Genomic DNA, 20,270 nt, shown 5'->3' with positions numbered 1-20,270 from the left:
AGCTGTACACCTAAAACTAACACAACATTGCAAATCAACTATATTCCAAAATAAAAATTAAAAAAATAAAATAAAATTCTTATTTACATATACAGACATGCTAAACAACCTTTTGCCCCCTTGAGGATTTCAAATTTCTCCAAAGAGATCCAGGATACTAAAAACTCAAATACCTTTTTTTTGGCTTTTAAAATAGGAAGGCAAACTCTATAATCTACTGTCACCTTCTCACTAATGCATTAACCTCTAGGGCTGATGTCTTGTTTTAGGAGACATACCATTAAACTTTGGACAAAGATCTCTTCGGAAGCAGTTTTTCAATTTATAGACTTTGTTTCAACTTAGAAGTGGGGGTGGGTGCGGGGGTCGGGAGCGGGTGTAGCAAGGCAAAGCACTCACGAATCGCTGGGCGATCTGCTTTCTCTCGCTGGGATCTGCCAAGGGGCACACACACAAATCTGAGACGGAGACTCCCGTGCAGGGCGTGAGGGTGACCAGCATCAAGAGTGTCCCCAGGCAGCTCTCCAGAGGCAGCTCCAAGCAGTTGGCTTGCTTCAGTGGGAGGGCTGAGATATCCACTTTACACCTGGCGAAGTTGCAGGAATCAGAGACAGAAAAGAGATTAACACGTGGCAGCTGCTGAACCTCCAAAGCACCTGATTTTCATTTCATCCTCCCCATGAAACCTCACGCTGTCTGGGCATGGGCGATTCCAGTTACTAGAATCCAGCGATTCCAGTTACTAGAAGAGGTGGCAATTAGAGCTTTTGCATGTAATAAATTCATCAAGTATTTCTACTGGAAACACATTTATATATGGGCTGGTTGAGTAGTGAAGGTTGCAAGGGCTCCCCTGGCTGGTAACACTCCATCTCAGCCTAACACACCCTGAATGAAGGAGAGAAAGTGATCAAGGAAAAACAAAGAAAAGGCAGCGTGGAGAAAGTGGCAAATGAACCTGAGAAGCAGCAGATCTTTGACAAATAAGGTCTGCAGAGAAACGATGAGATCAAGAACGAGGAAGAAAACAGTTTCAAAGTTTCAACACTATGGATGCCGGCTCTAGAAGGCTGCTCTGGGCTGCTCTTGGCTGGTCTTCTACCGGCAAAGAGAATAAGAGACATTGGTTCAAAAAAAAAGGAAGAAAAGATAGGAGCTTTGCAAGCTGGAGAGGGTTAATGGAGAAAGCACTTTCTTCTAGATTAATGCCGACTGGCCAGTTTTTATTTAAAGAAATGTGTTAAGGTGTTTTCCTAATAGGCATAGTTCCACAGGATTTCCCCAGGTGGGTTTCTGTTAGACAAATGGAGCGTGAAGTGCTACTGATGGATCCCATTTTGGCGGCACTGCCAGAAAAGGCTGCACCCATCTGCTATAAATTGCATGTTTTCCGCCTCTTAACAGTCAATGTTCTGGCGATGTTGAAAACCTCAAACACATTTAAATACAGAAGCAAACACCCATAAGGGGGGCGCTGAGGTGCTAAGCCATTTATTTGCTTTGACATGAAAAGTCTGGGATTGCCTGGACCACACTTGCTTTGTTTATGTGCAGGTAAGTGAGGTAGGCAGGGCTGAGCGGAGTGAGGGAGGGTAGTGTGTGTTTTTCGTTCTCATTTGCCATCTCTAGTTTTTGAATAAGATGACTATTCAAGACATTATTTAAAAATGGAAGCACGGGGCTTCCCTGGTGGCGCAGTGGTTGAGAGTCCGCCTGCCGATGCAGGGGACGTGGGTTCGTGCCCCGTTCCGGGAGGATCCCACATGCCGCGGAGCGGCTGGGCTCGTGAGCCATGGCCGCTGAGCCTGCGCGTCCGCAGCCTGTGCTCCGCAATGGGGGAGGCCACAACAGTGAGAGGCCCGCGTACCTCAAAAAAAAAAAAAAAAAAAAATGGAAGCACGGCCTCAGAATGTCTCACAGGAATGGATTCTTACCCTTAATCATCAATGGACTTTGTAAGTTTGCAGATAATAGGAAATAGGTAAACTTACTTTATATATAAAGCAAAGACAATTTCGAGCCACATGGATATGGAAAATGTTCCAGTTCAATAAATTTAAAAGAAAGCTTGCAATCCCTTCCCCAAAAAACATCAATATTAAAGGTCTATACCAGCTTTTACCACAGAAAATATTTTAATAGTGATATGTACCTATAAAATTAAATATATGTGGGTATTTACTTCCTAATTACCAAAAGCGATTCCAGTTACCAGAAGAGGTGGCAATTAGAGCTTTTGCATGTAATAAATTCATCAAGTATTTCTACTGGAAACACATTTATATATATATATATATATATTTTTAATAACCCTCTATGATTTGAATCAAAACAATTTTTTTTTCTGTGCAATAAGGGATATTTCAAAGTTAAAGTTCACTACTGTGAAAAGAGGGGTTAGTAAATATTTCATAAGTATGTAAATGGGGAATTAATTTTGCTTGGAAAGAAAGAAATGTCAAGTGCTTTAACTGTGCCATTTCTACAAAACTAAGTACCCGCAAATTCTGAACAAGTATAGCAGTAGTTCATCTGCTTAGGAATACTTTGCTAAGCATTATTTTCCACTGTTATATACACTTTCATTTAATAAACCTCTTTCTTACGGAAAGACGAATGATCCGAATTTGTAAGACTTTTCTCTGGTGGTCACCTCCATTAGTCCAAAGTAGCAATAACCTATTTATGACACATTCATTTTAATATCATTAATAATGGCAGTTTTGTCCTTTGAAGTTTACCTTTCTGTTGTGGTGGTGGTTTTATTTATCTTCTGAACAAAGGAAAAGTTACAGGATCTCTGAGAGCAAATAATGTTTGGGAGTCAAAAATGATGTATAATGAGGAAATAATAATTTTTTTCTTGGATAATTCAAAATGGACCTGACAGTAATTCTAAAAAAGTCATCTAAAAAGACTGTAAGCAATATTAGCATATTTACAGTAACTCTGCACACTCTCCTCCTGACTGTCTAAAGGCACAGCTTACTTGAACAGAGCAGTTTATTAACTTAAACAAGTGTGAATCACATCTCAGATGAAATGCAAACTAAATATTGAATTTTGTCTCAGAAATTACACATTTTCACAAATTTTTCAGTCATTTCTGCCCACTGTGAAACTTTTCCACCTATCCCAGTTTTAAAGATTATTTTGATAACGAAGAAAGAAACCCTGTACAAAACATAGCCTTGCCTATTTTAGATAAAAGAGCCCCATAAACACCAGATGGGGGATTTCAGGACAAACTTAATGGATTCTACATTCCCAGTTAACTCATGAGTGAATTCAATCAAATACTTACTTTTACTTTCTTAGTGACTTGAAAGAGCAAATTAAATTGATACATAGGCATCAGGCCAATCAAAATTAAACCTTGATCCTTCTGCACATAGATTATGACCCAGTTTCTTAGGGTCCCTGCCCCATCACATGAATTAATTGATTCTTAAAACACTGATGTCTTTAGTCTTATGAATTAATGTAAAGCTACCTTCTCCCTAGCGTTAACCGCCCGCTCTAAGGATGACTTTCTAGAACTGAACTGCTCTATCCACCTGGCTTCCCCATTCATTTTCACATTCTGGAAGACAGAAGGAAAGATGGGAGTAAGAAGAAATGAATCTCATACAAAACCCTTTCCTCCAGGCCTCCCATTTTTCTCTGTTTCAACCTCAGTCCCCATGGCTTCAGCTCATCCTCACATCTGAAGGAGAACCAGAATGTTCGGGAGGTTAGCCAGAGGCTGAAGAAATATTTACATTAACACCAAGCTAGGAACTAGCTTGTATGATCAGCAAAAGCAGTAGAAGAAAAAAAAAAAAAAATTAAGGACTTTTCTTCCAGAATTTCAGAATACTTTTACCACAATACTCATTGAATCTTCTAAAGAAAGGTTAAGTATCATATGAACTAAATGGCTTTCTTTAGTTTCAAGTAAAGATAAATACTCTAAAATCTTTAAGATATAATCATTCTGAAATATATTCATCAAAGACATGTTTAATATAAAAAATCTTGAAAGGAGACTCTGGGCTGCTTCCTTAATTTTCTATAGGGTACCAGATTCTACCCTGAGAAAGTACGAAATAATTTGGTCAGTCTCTTCATTTTTTCTCGTTGCTACTGAAGCATTACAGAATCTGCTGTTCTTTCCCAAGGCTTTCTGTTAACTGTTTAGTTACCAGTTCTGGGAAAAGTGCAGGGTTGGCCCCTAAGAATGCCTAGGAGAAGAGATCCAGCCCAGCTTCCTGGGCAAATCAAAACACCTCCTCCTCCCTTCCTTCTCATTCTTATAAACAATACTTGCTCACTCATTGATTCCAGAATTTTACAGGTGTTGTTATATATTCTCTTTCTCTTCCATTTTGTATCCCCTAAGTTTCTCCCCAAGCTCTACCCAAATGGCAGCCTTGTACGAGCACTGATGAAAACTGAGCTGACTACTATGGATGCAAATTTTCCTTGAAAAATAAACTCAGTTTTCAGATATGTGGTTTAAAGGGCTCTCCTAATGAGTGTTCCAATGATCATTAAAAACCACACCAACATTAATAAGTGATAGGAACTAAGACCATTTTTTCTGTGAAGGGCAAGACAGTAAATATGTTTTTAGTTTGTTGGCCACCTGGTCTCTTGCAACTACTCAGCTCTCTTCTTGTAGCATGAAAGCAGTAATAGACAATGTACACAAATGAACAAGGCTGTTTTCCAATAAAACTTTACTCAAAAACAAGCAGCCATCTGCATTTGGCCCATGGGCCCTAGTTTGCTGGCCCCTAACCTGGAGAAATGCCAGTCATTCAGCTGTGGTGAATTATAGCAATGGACGTATTTAAAAATTTTTTCCCAGGTTGGTAGCTGACAGTACAAACGCATTGATAAAGGTATCAAGAAATACTGACCTAAGAATAATTTAAAAGAAAAAATAAATTTTAACTCACCATGGCCCACGAGACTCCGGCCAACATATCTAAAGACACGTTTGTTAACAAAAACCGACAAAGCAATAAAACTTATAAAACTATTCTTCTATCTGAGGAAACAATGTGGAAAACACGTGCTCAGGGCATCCACGTAAAACACATGAGTAATGAGCACTAGCAAATTAGGTCTATTCCCGTGGCATCATGTCTGACTCCACAGGCAAGGGGGGTGACCGTGTTTGGACCATCGTTCAGCAGGTGCTACACGCTGGCCCTTAGGTGACCAGGAAATCCTCATTCCGAAGTCAGAACTTAGACCATTCAGTCCGAAAGAGCTCCACTACAATAACAAGCTTTGCATTAGGAACATAAAGTAGCAGAGCACTAATGCGTCTGTGTCTAGCCAGGAGCTGCTGCTGTTCATCTGCAGGTTATGGAATCCGATGGTTTTGTGACCTCACTCCTGCCTTCCTCTCTAGTTTGATCGCATGACGTCACCCACCCTTCTCGTTCCTTTCCAGTTTCTCAGAATGTGTTCTCCCTCCTCTCTAAGCCTTTGTCCATGTGGTCCCATCTTCCTGGAAAGTTCTTCCTCCTTGTCAGGCTAACCACCACTCATGTTACAGGTCTCAGCTTAGACTCTCTTCTTCCAGGAAGCTGCCCTTCCACCCCCAAGACGCTGCCCACAACCTAGTGCCTGAGGACAGGATCCACCTCTGAACCCCCAGCACTTGGCAGGATGTCTGATACACGACGTGCTCTACATTTGTTGAATAAAATGAACAAATGGACAAATGCATCCCAGTGGCAAAATAAAATTCCAAGTCAAAAACTCCAAATTATAAAGTCAGTGTTTTTTTTTTTTTTTTTTTTTTGTTAACCAACTAAATATTCTGTAGTGTCTATTTCCTCCCCTACCTAAAAAAAGAAGGGGAAATAAATATATGTACTAGGTGCCTCCCAGATTGAAGTCTGCGGTTCTATTCACCTGGAGGAAACAAGGACTAAATTACATTTATTTTTCCTCTGCAAGCTTTTTTTTTTCTCTGCATATATTAAAGCCAGCCCCTCTGGCCCACAGGCAGTTAATGTGCTGATTTAGCGTTGTTTCTGACCTCCTGTTCCTGTCTTTCTCCATTAATCCCACCGCATTTTAATGTTTTAATTCAACACATAATTTTACCATATCAGTCAGCCAAACCTGCTTAAGTTCCACTTGCCATGATAGCTTTTAACCTCTTATTCATTACCATAATTCTATGCTTTATATTATAGACTGGTCAGCTTTTCACTTAAATGCAAGGGGAAGAAAAGGGTGCTAGAGTTTTAAAAGCTGTACATCTCAGAGGCTAAGGAAGGCGGTGAACAGGAAGAAAATGGTGGCTGCGTCATGCCTGGCTGTAAGAGCAGATCAGCGACATGGGGTGCAGACTGTCCAAAGAAATCCTCTAGCCCTGATTCCCCTCTGCACCACAGTCACCAGTAAACTGGTAGCACGTCAGAGCCACTTTCTGAGGCACCGCGTGGCGCTGACGATTGGCTCTGAGGCAGCCCAGTTAAAATGAACTTGTGCATTCTCATTCTTAAGTTTCCAAACTAAATTAAGTCTAGAATATTCCGTGACAAATTAATCTCCGGAATCACAGGGAAATGTAAAATATACTTTAAGAAAATGATACGATCATGCTGAAATGGCACAGGTTGACAAGGGGGTTAATCTGTATTTCTACTCTTGCCATTTTGTTTAAAAGTTGGGGCAGGTTATATTTAGCTTTATTTCTTACTCCTCCCTAAAAATTCTGTCTCTAGACCACCGATGGACTCAAAAGACTGGATTATTTTGGTCCATGAATAAACAGCTGAATTAGTAGGCACCCTGGTCTGGGAGGGCTGTTGGATTTGCCCAAGCACCTTCATCTTACCAGCCCTGACTTCCTCAGGAGTTACCTGTGGCTCAGTGGAAGGGATTTCAGAAAGTTCCCCATGACTCAGGAGAGCCTGGAGGAGGCTGGCTACCAGGCGGGGGTGGGCCATTCCTGAACCATCACCAAGCCAGCAACCCACCAATGCCAACGTGATTTCTCTTCACATAACTGACCACTACTCCAGCTTTCTGTCCACAGCTACAAAACCCAGAATTGTTCAGGCTAATTGACACTGCTCAGATCTCCAGTCAACGAATGTCCTTCCCACCATGTCCTGGAAGACAGTCACTGATCACTTCTACCAAAAAATATAAAAAAATGTCTCTCCTGTTTTGAAGAAACAAAAATATGCTGAATTTTAACTAGTGTTTCAGTTACTTAAATGACACAATTTTAGTTGCAAATGTTGTGGGGATCTATAGTTACCATCCAGAAAAAAAATCTCAAAATTAATAGGAATAATAATAGCTACCAACAAGAGACATTGTTGCCAACTGCCATGATGACCTGCAAATTGGTGGAAAACGCCATTACACAAACAGAAAACCACAAAATCACTGCCCAAGGTCACGCACCTAGCAAACACCGTGGTTACCAGCCAGCCCAGGAAGTACAACTCAAAGGCTGGTGTTCCTTCCCTCATATCAAACTGCCCGGCAGAGGACTTTCTTAGGCCATGCAGAACTTTAAATTACTAGCATCAAGGTGTTATCCAAACACAAAATATGAGACAGGTCTGAGGACAGTTGTGACTCATTCAACATTGTCAAAGACCCTTCTCATGCAAAAAGTTATTTCCCAACAGTTGGGAGATAAAATAACTGAGGCTTAGAATTACAACAAAGAACAGGAAAACAATAAGTGAACATTTTCAAATAAGAAGGAACAGTAAGTAACAGGTCTGTGATACGCATATGCCAGCACAATCTCTCTTTTAACCCTGACAAGAAGTATGTATTTTAGGGTAGGTCTCACCCCACCTGGAAGTTCACTCAGGGTAATGCTGTGTAGCCAACTCCCAAGAGATACTTTTGTTATCTTTTGTACCTTAGGAGAGGAAAAAGGAAAAGGATACCAAAAAAAAAAAAAGAAAAAATCCTTTAAAATCCATGAAAAGGAAGGACAGAATGACCACTGGGGCAGGTATACATCTAAGTTACAAACAGGAAATAGCTCAAATAATAAATGACAAAACATGGCATAAGAGGGACATCTCCAATTATTCTTTGTGTCTGTAAAGAAACTTAACACTCATTTGGAAAAGCGTTTCCTATTATGTGAAAGAAACATAACAGCACAATGACATGCAGAACGAAAGGCCATTATTTTCTGCACCTACTAAAATAACACGCTGGCCATCCATCACTGGGGGCCCAAATTCCCACCATTCAGATAACGCTTTGGGACACAGAGTTCTCTGCATTTGCGCATTTACGTGACTTATTCCTGCTCTGCTGGCTAGCACAAAGTTTCTGACCCTCCTACCATGGGTGTTGGCAGGGCACTGGGGTGTCACGGTGGTGACCAGGGTAGGAGACACTGGCAAGACTCTGAGGTGTCTCAGTTACCCCATGGGGGAGAGGGTTGGGGGGAGACTAGTAAGGCATCTGACAGGCAAAATCTGTCAAATGCTTGACCACAGGAAGACCTCTCTCCTGGGTTGGAGAGTGTGACACGACCTAGTTTGGTACCCCAAAACACAAACCTGGCCCTGGAGATCTCCAAGGAAGCATGGCTACTACCTGCTAGAGCAGCACAGAGCTGGGGACCAGAGGGCTGTGCAAAGCAATGTAACCAGAGCCACGACACGTGGAGGGAAAAGCACCCATGTCTCAGTCAGCAGTGCTGCTCTCCTAGCAGGTGTTTGGACATGTGTGGATGAGCTGTCAGTGTGTGTGTGTGTGTGTGTGTCTTCCACAGGATAATTGGGGAATGTAGCTGGCATCAGGTGGGTGAGGGCCAGGTTTATTAGGCACCTGGAACATGCCCGGCCGTCCCATGAGACAAGGTGCCTCTGCTGAGAAGCATGGGAGGAATGTTCCACGGCCTCCAAACTCCCACCTGTCTATCTCAGGAGGAGCCACTGAGGTGGGACAGGGTAACGGCAGCAAAAAGAGCTGACGTTCCGTGCACCAGGCTCTGCTAAGTGTTTTACACAGAAAAAGCACTGCATCAGGTATCGGGTTAGCTGGGGCTCATCCCATTTCTGCCCCTAAATTCCTTGCTGACTTCTCTGAGCCTCTGGACTTCTTCATCTATAAAATGAAGGGGTTCTACTGGATGAGTGTTTTCAATCTTTCATTTTCAGCAGGAAACTCTTCCCTCGAATGGAGCTCTACCAATGTAGAGCACAGGTAAAAGTGGAGATGCTCTGGTTTCAGGAGACCCCCGTTCTCCAAGGTGACCCCAAGGCATCTCCCTGAACCCAGGGTTCCAGAGAACTTGGTTTGAAAAAGCCCACAAACAGCCGTTGAGAGTCCTTTAAATGCTTATACTTAGGACTGGTGGACAAATTGTATGCATATGGGCCGAACAAAAGGCAGTGGTTTGGTGGGAAAAACTTGGGTCTTTGAAAACACAGAATCCTGACTCTCGCACTCGCTGCTCTGAAGCCTACAGTGAAGATGTATGCAAACCTTTTGCACTCCATTTCCTCATCTATAAAACAAAAATAATACCACGAACTTGCAGGGCTATCAGAAAGATCAGAGATGCACGCTTCCACCAGCATCTCCTTCATGCTCAAACTGGAGCAGTCACAGTGCAGGCACAATTGCATTTGACTATATTCTTACTACAATCCTATAAGGAAGCAATAGTACTTACACTATTTTTTATTATGTACGAGTGAGCCCCTCAATTAAGTTGGGAAGGTCCAAAGTAAAGAAATAAAACAAATCTGGCCTCAATAGATTTCATTATGATTTGCCGCAAAGTTCATCAAGGACACTGAAAAGTTTCCATCAATTTGGGACACCTAGCTTCACAGTGTTACTAAATTATACGGTATTTCACTAAGTAGCAAAACCCAAATCATAGGGTGCATTGGACACTTATACCAATATTTCCCAAAGAGTCTGAGATGGTACATTATCTTTCTTTAGAGACTTCCTGGCACATACAATTTTCTTCTGTTGTAATCAATACTAAATTAAAAAAATGAAAAAACTTTCCCCAGGTTAGGGCCCAGCTAACTTATGGCTCCTTGGGGTGGGGATATGAGGTTTTATTCTAAGCTCAAACAGATAAAGATATTCCCTCAGACCAGCCTCAATGCAGACACATCTCCCACCGTTTAAAAAGCAGAGCAGACTCACGTGCCCAGACGTTCCTCGTGCTTTTTGCTGTCCTTTCCCCACACTTCAATGTCCAAAATGCCCATCCTGTCAGAGAAGTAGTGAAAGTCAAACTGTTCCTGCCACTGCGGATTTGCACTCTTACACAGTGTCTAGAAAACATGCAGTTATATTATTTATTTTCTTAAAATGGCATTCATTGCTACAGTAACTACACATTCATTTCATTTCTAAACAGCAGGAGATCATAATTATGGTTATGATTGCTCTTATAAAGTTAAACTTTTCTTTTTGGAAGCGAAAGGGACTTCAAGGTTCCAGGAATTGGCAAAACATCATACTCTTTTAGCTGACTCCCCAGACTCACTAATTTATCCACCAAATTTGGAGAAACACTGTTATCCCAAAAGAAACCATAAATGTTATATATATATATAACACATACTTTTGATATATATATATTTATTATATAATATTTTTACACACATACAATAATGACTATTGAGATATGCTCTCTATATAATATATTTCAATAGACATTTTACAGTTGTTCTCTCTTATGAAAGATACTAATTGGTTAACCAAATGGAAGTAACATTTTTATTGGCACATCCATTCAGTGCTGGCTTAAGAACTATATGAATTAACAGTCTGGGGTCTTAATTAACATCTGTCAGATGCATTACATGAGAAACCCATAACCTGTAGGCCGCTGCCTATTTTTAAATCCGAGTTTACTGAACCCCGTCACTAGAATGAGAGGAAGACTATGAAATTCCACTGCAGCCAAACCTAAAAATTAACAAGCATGGTCTGAAAACTCCACAAGTGTTCCTGTGTTCTCCGAAAGTGATTTCAAATTGCTTGTGTGTTTGATTCATTGGCAGGACTTTCATTTTTGTTTCAATTACACAGAGATTCAATTTGTGAATAAAAAGTGAGCAAAAACGCAGGCCACTAAGTATCAGGACGTCAGGGCCAACTATTAAATCCTGGGGCCAAATATCCCCGTGTGAGAAGACAGGGACTGCTCAGATCTCAGCTACAGCCAACATCACATAACATCATTTACGCTGTTTTTCATCATCATTGGGCTTAAATATATCAGATCACGGCATTTTGAAACCATGAAGGAAAAAAAAATCTATTAGACCACAAATTAAGTGCAATATTCCCCAAGGGGGAACGTAGCAGATACTGGAATAATTCTACACTTCCCCTTAGTCTAAAAGGGTACGTGTGCTTAGTGATGAATAATTTTTCTATAAATCCTTACCCTGACCCTGGATCATTAAAGGAATCTTAGTGGAGAGCTGTGGTCATCCTGGATATACTCACTGTGAGGTACAGCCTAAAACTGCCTGGTTAAAATAATTATCTGTATATTTCTGCTGTAACTTGTCTTCAATTTTTTGCATTTCTTATAATAAACGATTCTTCAATAAGAGCTTCAATTCTCTACTCCTTGTGGAGTAAATGACATTTCATATTTGATTCTGCACTGAAAATTGTGCAGCAGAGAAAACCTCTTGCCCCCCTAAATCATTTTCTAACTAGTCTGCTTCAGTTAAGTCCTCTACACTCGAAAGCCCAAACTGCAAATATCCTCAGGCCTATTTTCAAAATCTTCCACCGATGTTTTTCTTCCTATGTGGCTTTTGGCAAATGACTTAACTTTCAAGTACCCTAGTTCCCTCAATCCATAAAACATAGGAAATATTTCTGTCTGACAGTTATGTAAAACTAATTAATTACCATGGTTTGGAGACTAGTGTTTTTGAAATAAAAACCACACCAAATTACTGAGATTAAAAATTAAATGGAAGTTGGATCAGCAGAATAAGATGATTGATTTTTAAAGACGGCTAAAAAAAGCCATTACCTTTGGTCAAAACAAATCACTTTTAATACTTTTTAGATAGTTTAAAAAAATCACAGCAAAAAAACCCCCAGCAGCACTAGATGTCTATTTTTAGTGTTCATACCAACAAGTTAGAGAAAGCCCGGAGTACATAATTTTGAAAACATATTTAGTTAACTCAAATATTTTAATCCAACTATAACATATTATACCATTTTATTTTTATACGATGTTGAAAGCATTTAGTAATCCTTTTCCCTCATTCTCTGAAACATAGTTTGCTTATTTTCAAAACAAAAATAAGCCATGCATTCAAATCTATTATTTAATAAGCTTTCTCTAGCTTTAGTTTAGTATATTAAAATAGATTATACTAAGCGATCAAATATCCATATTAATAGACTGCACCTATACAATTATCTTGTTTTCTGGGTTGCTCCTAATACAGTTAGGAGGGTTAAAAATAAATTCTGTTCTTGCGAAGTTTAGAGTGGGAAAATATTTTTTTCCATTGTTTTAATCTTAAAGATATTGTTCTCCTTAAGGAACTGACAGAACTTACCTTACTTTTATACCTCTGATCTCCTAGTTTTAACTGGACAAACATCTCTGTCATGCTTCCTCCTGAGACATTCTTTCCTTCCAACAAAGTTATACTTATAATCCCATTCCAGAGTTGGTTCTTTTTCAAGAACTCTGAGAGCCGGAGGTTGCGTATCAAAGAGGACTAAAGCAAAAAATAAAGATAACATGTAAACTTACTGATAATTCTTGAGTGTGACTTTGGTGATCAGAGGAATTCCAGCTTTCAATATTTGATTAGAAATAGCACTCCCTGCCTGGTAAAAGTGTTAATATTCTTCACTGGCTTTGCAAACCTGCAATCACAGTTATGTGACTTCCTTCTCAAGCATTGGACTTGAAACATATAGCAAAGCATGAATTGGAACAACACTTGCATTTGGCACTGGCCTGTACTCCCACCTAGATGTGCTCTTTGGTAGGAATCCTTCAGCTGGGCCTTTGGCTATTTTAATAGTAGGAAGGGAAGAAAGGCATTCTGGGAAATAGAGATATAAGAACCAGGCACTGCTTTTCAGGGAAACAAAATACCTCTGGGCATTTAGAAATTATGGTTTTGAATTTATCCTTCACACTTGAATCTGTCCCCACTTCCCTTTATTCCTTGGGCTACGACTAAAAAGCCTAACACCACTGTGAGATTCACAACTCCAGATATAGCCTGTAATTGGCTAGCTAGCCAAATGAGCTTTGCAGAGGGAAGGCTGCGTAAAGAACACAGCCCCATGGCTGGGACCCAGTAGGGGTTCAGTAACTTGTTACCTTATTTTTGTTTCCTTTTCTACATTGTATTACTCACACACAGCTTAAACAGAATATAGAAAAAGGCAAATATCCCCTATTATTAAATTATAAAGAGGCCAAGCACACTTTATTTTTAATTTCCATTATGTAAATTTTCGAACACACACAAAGATAGAACAACAAACCTCCACGTGCTTATTTATCAGATTCAACATTTTGTCAACCTTATTTCACCTATCCCTTCACTATTTTTTTTTCTGCCTGAAATATTTGAAAGCAAAATCCTTGTTTGTTTTTACATAAGAACCATGCTATGATCACACTCAACACAAGTAACCATCATTCCTTTAATACTGTTAAATGCCCTGAAGGTCTCAACAGTGTCTTTTTATGGTTAGTTAGTTTGTTTGAGTGAGGATCCCCGACACGATCTGCAGGCTGCATGCCGTTCAGGCTGCGGAGTTCATTCACGTTCTCCGTTCAATAAGTGAAATGGCACAGAGTGTGGACGGCTTGATTTGAGGGAGAAATAAATGGGCTGAAGAAGGTAGACGGTGTCGAGTCTCATGGTAAAGCAATGCATTTCTCACACTATATATTCATTCCTGTCATCTGCTCACTCTATCTTCCAGATCATTTAGGCATCAATTTGCTCGGCTTGATGACCAGTTAGTCACAATTTATCACAACACACAGTATGTCAGTGCCATGTTAATTACATGCCAGCTTACCTCATCCAACACACGTCACTCCACCACCCTTAATAAATGATGCAATAACACCAAGTGTTTGGCTCATTTTATGATTTCCTTAAACAAAATACTTTTAAGGAAATCTGTACTCCCAACTTCATATCTGTGTTGCTTTTCTCTTGAAATTGGAATTCACACAAATGCACACACACACACACACACAAATGCACACATACACACGGGGGTTTGGAGGTGCTGAAACAGAGCAGGAAAGGGAGATGGAAAAATAAGTAATTTTTTAAAAAAAGAAAAAAAACCTCTCCTCTGGAAAACATGAACAATTCTTTCTCTAACTTCTATTTGCAGTTGAGTTGTGGACAGAATATATTCAATAATGAAGGTGTATGAAGTAAAGTTAAGTAATTTTATATTTGCCAAAAACAATGCACACCATCACAATATATAGACAGATACATATATAAATAGGTATATAATCTATATGTGTGCATACAGATGTAGATACACTTAATACATTCTCTAGCTTAGTAAGCACACGGGCTGAACATTTCTATCTTTAAAAAGAAAATGAGATTTTGATTCATATATCCTGCTGCACTTTCCTTTTTTATGTTTTTTTCTTCTTAAAGTTCGACTTGCCAACCAACAAGCTGAAGCATGACCTGTCTCATGGCTATGCTTCAAAGTTCCGACAGATATATTCCTCCCTAAACACTGCAACTATTTCAAAATCCTTTTTATAAAGAAGGGAGTAATGTCCACAAGGGATCAAAGGGCATCCTACAGTCTGGCAATTGCCTAAGAAAAATGGCAGTGCTTCCATGAAATATGCCCTAAAATAATTTTGTGGCTTGGTATGTCCTAATTTCAAATTGGATGTTTATCTTGGAAAGGCTTCTAACTTGTCCATAAAACAGTCCCACTTAGCTCTATGAGCTCTGTGAAAATGGAATCCAAAGCTGGTTATTAAGGGGGCCCAGAGATAGGTTCCATATGGCGGAACAGCATGGGAGGGCAAGGCAAAGGCCTACATCAGGCCCGGCTTGGCTGGAGCTCCTGATCTATCCACGGACACTCGTTGCGTTACACTCTAACATCTGGATTATTGCTTGCAATGTCCCTGGGAAATATCCACTTTCCATCAAAGCTTTTATCTATCTCAGTCGGACTTTGAACATTTTAGTATTTAACACAGTCATGTTTGATGTGATGGACTTGCTCTTTGCTGTCCAAGATTTTTTTTTTTCCTTACTAAAAGCGGGGTAGGAAAAGAGAAGTATTTATTGCACAGTTCACAGATAGAAAAGGACACAGGACCATTAGTCTACTTATTTCACCCTAAGTATTTCTGCAAAGCCCACTATAAGGTTATGTCCAAAAAAAGTTTCACTTGCGAGCGATGCAGTCTAGGATATGAGTATGAGCTTTAAAGACGTTTCTTAACTACTTTCGCATTTCTCTTCCACCCTTGAGACTTGTGATGAGGCTTAAGAGCAGGGTCTGTGGTTGTGGGCGGCATCCGGGCCATCCCATGTGTGCTCTGATGCAGATCTGGGCTATCCAAATCTTTTGTGCTTGTCAAAAGCTCCCTTTCTCCCCACCATAAATCGACTCCTCCGCACTCACTCTGTTAGCTCAATAGCTCAGGTTTTCATGACCGTGCCCGAGCCCTATATGTGAAATTTGTCATCTTAATGCAGCTTGGAATGTGAAAGCAGAGAAGGAAATGACCCATCAAAAGGAGAAACCCACCCCACCTGAGCTGAAACAAACACCAGGAGATAGAGCAAAGCTTCTGGGTCCCGACCCTAATTTCTCAGCAGACATAATGGATAAAATATAGTACATCAGGGTTTTGTTATTTTTCTCCTTCCTCCCAGAAGATCAGAACCTTTTACTACTTCTACGTGGATTCATTCATAGGCTCTCTCCCTTGGCCCTCACCCCACCAAATCCACACCCAGAAAAAGTGACTTTCTTTTGAAACATGCAACTTAGTTATGACTAGTGAAAACAAGGTGTGATATTTAACTTTAAAACATACTAGCTTTTGTAAAAATGAAACAGATTCCAAAACATTAATATGCTTCCAGGTCACGAAAATTTCACAGGAAGGAAGGGAAGAAAGGGAGAAAGACTGAAAGTATAGGCTGTGGAGCGTCTGCTCACTTCCAACAGGTGCAGAATTCTCAGGAGTTTTTGATCTAGGAATAGACTCTCAAAACAGTGAATAGATTTTCCTTCTTGGGACATAAAAAACAGATTGCAGCTTGGCAACATGCATTATTTGAGGATTTTGGCCAAGTGGCATGCTGTGAAGACAGCAATGTGGACTCCAGTACCCTGATTCCCGGTGTGGCTACAAAGGAAACCCTGGGATAGTGGACCTGTCAGCTCAATGCCTCCTGTCCGTCCCAAGCCAGGGAGAATAGCAGAGAGGTCAGAAGTAAAGAAGGATCCTGATAGGAGGGCACAGAGTCCAGAAGCTGGGGCCATAGCCTGCAGTTATCAAAAGCAATGTTATATTCAGTGATGCCACAGTCCATAACTAACTATGCTGACCAATACCACGGGGTAACAATTCAAAGCACTCCCTTGGGTGACAAAAAAACACCAAAACATTAAAAAAAATAAAATTAAAAATAGGGGTGGGACTTCCCTGGAGGTCCAATGGTTGAGGCTCCGTGCTCCCAATGCAGGGGCCGCGGGTTTGATCCCTGGGCAGGGAACTAGATCCCACATGCATGCCACAACTGAGAGTCTGCATGCTGCAACTAAGACCTGGTGCAGCAAAATAAATTAATAAATAAATATTTTTAAAAAATAGGGGCATTGAGAAAATGTTTTTACAAGGTTTTTGTACTAGGCCTACCTTACTGCTGCCAATTACTGTATGGGTACCTTTTAGATCATCTCAGTGATGGAGATTTAAAAGTATGCGTTCCGATGTTGCCAATCTGTCTTATTTTGACTCTCATTAATTATTTTTCCTGAGTCATTGTGAGAAAGTAGGGAGTCAAGGAGACAAATGCATGAAAAAAAAGAAAGGAACTAACTTTGTAAGCAAAATGAGGAGTAAAGCAAGATTCCAACTATGTTGGCAATGCTTAGAAAAACTAAGGAAGAACATTCAGTCTATAAAAGCTTTCCCTGAAATATTCCTTCCAAGCTTTTTCAATATGTAAAACTACTTCTCATTGTCAACAGCTTTTACAGCATGACATGAGAAGATCCATACGTTCATACAACAGGCTTCCAGAAAGCTGCTACTCGACAGCTCCTTATATCATCTGAAGAGAACCCTGTAGGCATAAATTCTCCTAGAACTACACAAACATTTTTGCATAGGATATAAAGGAAGCCTTTTAAATTTCCCACAGGGGAATGGACATGAAAGATGAGATTTATATTTATAGATGAAAACTATTTCACAGTCCCAAGGATATGAATAATCTGTGTGCACAAAGACATTAGCTCTAAAAGGATTATATTAATTTTTTTTAATTAAAAGGGAATATCCTCACTCCATGTTTGAACTTAAAAATAAAAATTAGACTAAGAGAAGATTTCTAAAAATTGATAAAGTCCATAAATACCCAATGATTCTCAGGGTTCTGGACTGAGGGGGGAAAAAAATGAAGGCCATGTGATTTAACAAGGTTTTCCTTTTTGCCCTGACCTCTAGAAAGCTCAATATTAAATGCTGGGCTCATATACGATAATATTCATCAACTAGTATTTCTTGATTCACATGTGTCATCCTGCGGGCCTTCATGTCTGTGTTCCGTATTTCTATGTCTCTCCTTCACTTAAAATAGCTTAAGGGCACCCCTATACGAGACTGGGACTAGGGTGAGGCAAGTGAGGCATTCGGGGTGAAACATTTAAGGAGGTGCTCACTTCTCAGTCTTCTGCAAGGGCAGGGCTGGCCCCTGAGCCCGAGTGCCTTCGCATGTTTTACACCCCAGGCACCTCGCCTACCTCACCCTAATCCCAGCCAAACGTAAGATTTAGCAGTGCTCCCCACTGCTCTACGAGGCCTGCCCCTCTAACATCCCTGGCTTTGCCGCCTACTTTGCCTAGCATCCCACGCCATACCCTAACCCTCACCAGTGGCTCTCAAACATCACTATGCTTCCGAATCACCTGGAAGCCTTGCTAAAAGATGGCTGGGCCCCGTTTCCAGAGTTTCTGATCTCAGAGGCCTGAAATGGAGGCCCAACATCCACATCTCAGAAAATGTCCAGGTGACGCTGATGGTGTTGGCCCAGGGGCTCTCCTTTGGAACTAATAACAAAGAATTCAGAGCACTTGCCATGCACCACATTATTTTATAAATGTCCTGTCTCAATTCACTTCCTCCTCCTTCTCATCTGGTGAGATTCACTCCAGCTTTCTCGGTCCCCAGCCTTCAATCCACCCCACCCACCTGTAAAGCCAAGATAAGGGCCTAGTCTCTGAATATCCCCACCTCCTCACTCTCACCTCTCCTAATCCCTCATCAGTTATGATGGCCAACTCTTGTCTCCGAATTCTCAGGACAGTGGTCTTGACAATATAGTATGTGCTCAGTAGTGAGAGGCTTTTTTTTTTTTTTTTTTTTGGCCAAAACTGAACCTAATGTCACTGAGAGGAGAGATCTGATGCAAAGTTTAGGAAGGAAGTGGCTCTGTTCTTCTGGGCTGGAGACACACAAGGTTTGAGAGTTCTAACAGATCCAAGGTCTTACCTGAGCATGACTGAAGCCCACAGAAATGAGGAAAGCCTCTAGAAACCATTCTGCTCAGGGTGATGCTGACCTAGACTTCAAAACAAGGCAGTAGAAGCATCGGGGTTAAGATATTTAGACGTGTGCCCGTGCAGTGTCACTTCTAGATAGACAGGCAGGCATGTAGGTAGGTAGAAAGCGAGATAGGCATACAGACAGAAAACAAATAAATTAGGTAGATATATAGATGAGATAGATAGGTATATGGATGTATATGGCTGTTTGGGGTATACCATTCTCCAATCCTTCAAATTTAACCAAGAAAACAAAAAAGTAAAAGGTATTACTAAGGGTGGGCATTTGAGTTAGGAATGTCTCAAAATGAAAAGGAACCAACCAAACAAAAAGCATTCTATTAATTGGGAAAGTGGTCCAGGCACAATACTTTCAGTTTAGTTCTACAAATGGACCACACTTCTTGCAAGGGGTTTTGCTTGTGCTACTTCCTGGGCTTATAGCGAACGAAGGGACATGGGTCCACCTAGAGAAAGGTACAGTGACAGAGGGCATTTACCAGTAAGGTGGGAGGAGTGGCATCTCTTCCAGTATGAGCAGCTTCTTCTCAACCCAAAACTATAGGACAGACAAAACAATCATCCAAACTTCCTCCTGGTTCTTACCTGGGCTCTGGTCACAAAGCACATCATGATATGTAGTTGGATAGATAGGTAGATGATAGATAGATAGACAGACAGGTAGATAGATAGATAGATAGGCAGACGGACAGACAGAGCTTCCCTCCAAGTTCTCTGACTGTCCTCTTTCAATTTAAGTTCCTCCACATTAAACTAGCTCCTACAGGAGCTAAATATGCTAAAACCACACTTCTAAAGCCACCGGAGTCCCAGCCCTGCAAAGTGCTTCAACCTGCAATGAGGTCTTCAGTGAACTTGGCCCACGTGTTAGAAGCAATATTGACAAGGTCAACCTGTATAACTGAATCAAAGTCAAAAGCACAACCACAATAATTTGCTGAGACTTCCCAGACTTCACTCATTTGGCCAGACAGCTAACCCACAGACACAGCCACCCCCGGGGCAGCAGCCTATGGGTGGGGTCACAACTGACAAGGATGCCACGTCACCCCCTGGCAAGACAGCGTATAGTCACAAGACCCAACCAGCATCCCATCACAGGGGGCTGCTGGGTGATGAGGCTGAGAATGGCACACTTCAAAAAGCCCAAGTGGACAAGCCAGTAGAGAAAGGAGGCGCTGGCCCATGCAACAGACAGCTCTCTGGGTTCAAGACCAACCTCAGCAAAACACTGCTACTACTAACTCCACCTTTCTGAGACTGCCTACCTGTTCTGAGTCCTAGATGTCAGAGAGCTAGAAACAGAGGCGCAGACAGAGCCCAAGGGAAAAAGAGAAAGTGGAAAAGGGGAAAGAAGGCAAGGGAGGACATAACCTAAATTCAGGCCGAACCCTCACCATGTAATTCATGACTCTTACCAAGTC

At 40.9% G+C, this 20,270-nt stretch overlaps 1 protein-coding gene across 11 annotated transcripts in view; it reads right to left on the bottom strand.

The window, feature by feature from the left end:
* Nucleotides 1-20,270, bottom strand: part of MCTP2 (multiple C2 and transmembrane domain containing 2) — a 252,577-nt gene that overhangs the window by 120,006 nt on the left and 112,301 nt on the right. For 10 of the 11 annotated variants that reach the window (XR_007475380.1, XM_049705578.1, XM_004271666.4 and 7 more), the window contains 3 exons: nt 12,570-12,734; nt 10,168-10,298; nt 400-586 (listed from right to left, as the gene is read on the bottom strand). Coding sequence is in view for 10 of the 11 variants with exons in the window: in XM_049705578.1 (XP_049561535.1) it covers nt 400-586; nt 10,168-10,298; nt 12,570-12,734 (483 nt within the window). In the remaining variant the exon portion in view is untranslated. Of the gene's footprint in view, nt 1-399; nt 587-10,167; nt 10,299-12,569; nt 12,735-20,270 lie in introns of those variants that run through there. The other variant, XM_049705585.1, reaches the window with a different exon arrangement.

Source organism: Orcinus orca, chromosome 2, assembly GCF_937001465.1.
Source record: "Orcinus orca chromosome 2, mOrcOrc1.1, whole genome shotgun sequence".
NCBI lineage: Eukaryota > Metazoa > Chordata > Mammalia > Artiodactyla > Delphinidae > Orcinus > Orcinus orca.
Note: the sequence above shows the minus strand (reverse complement) of the source record. Positions and strands in the feature narration are given on the sequence as shown.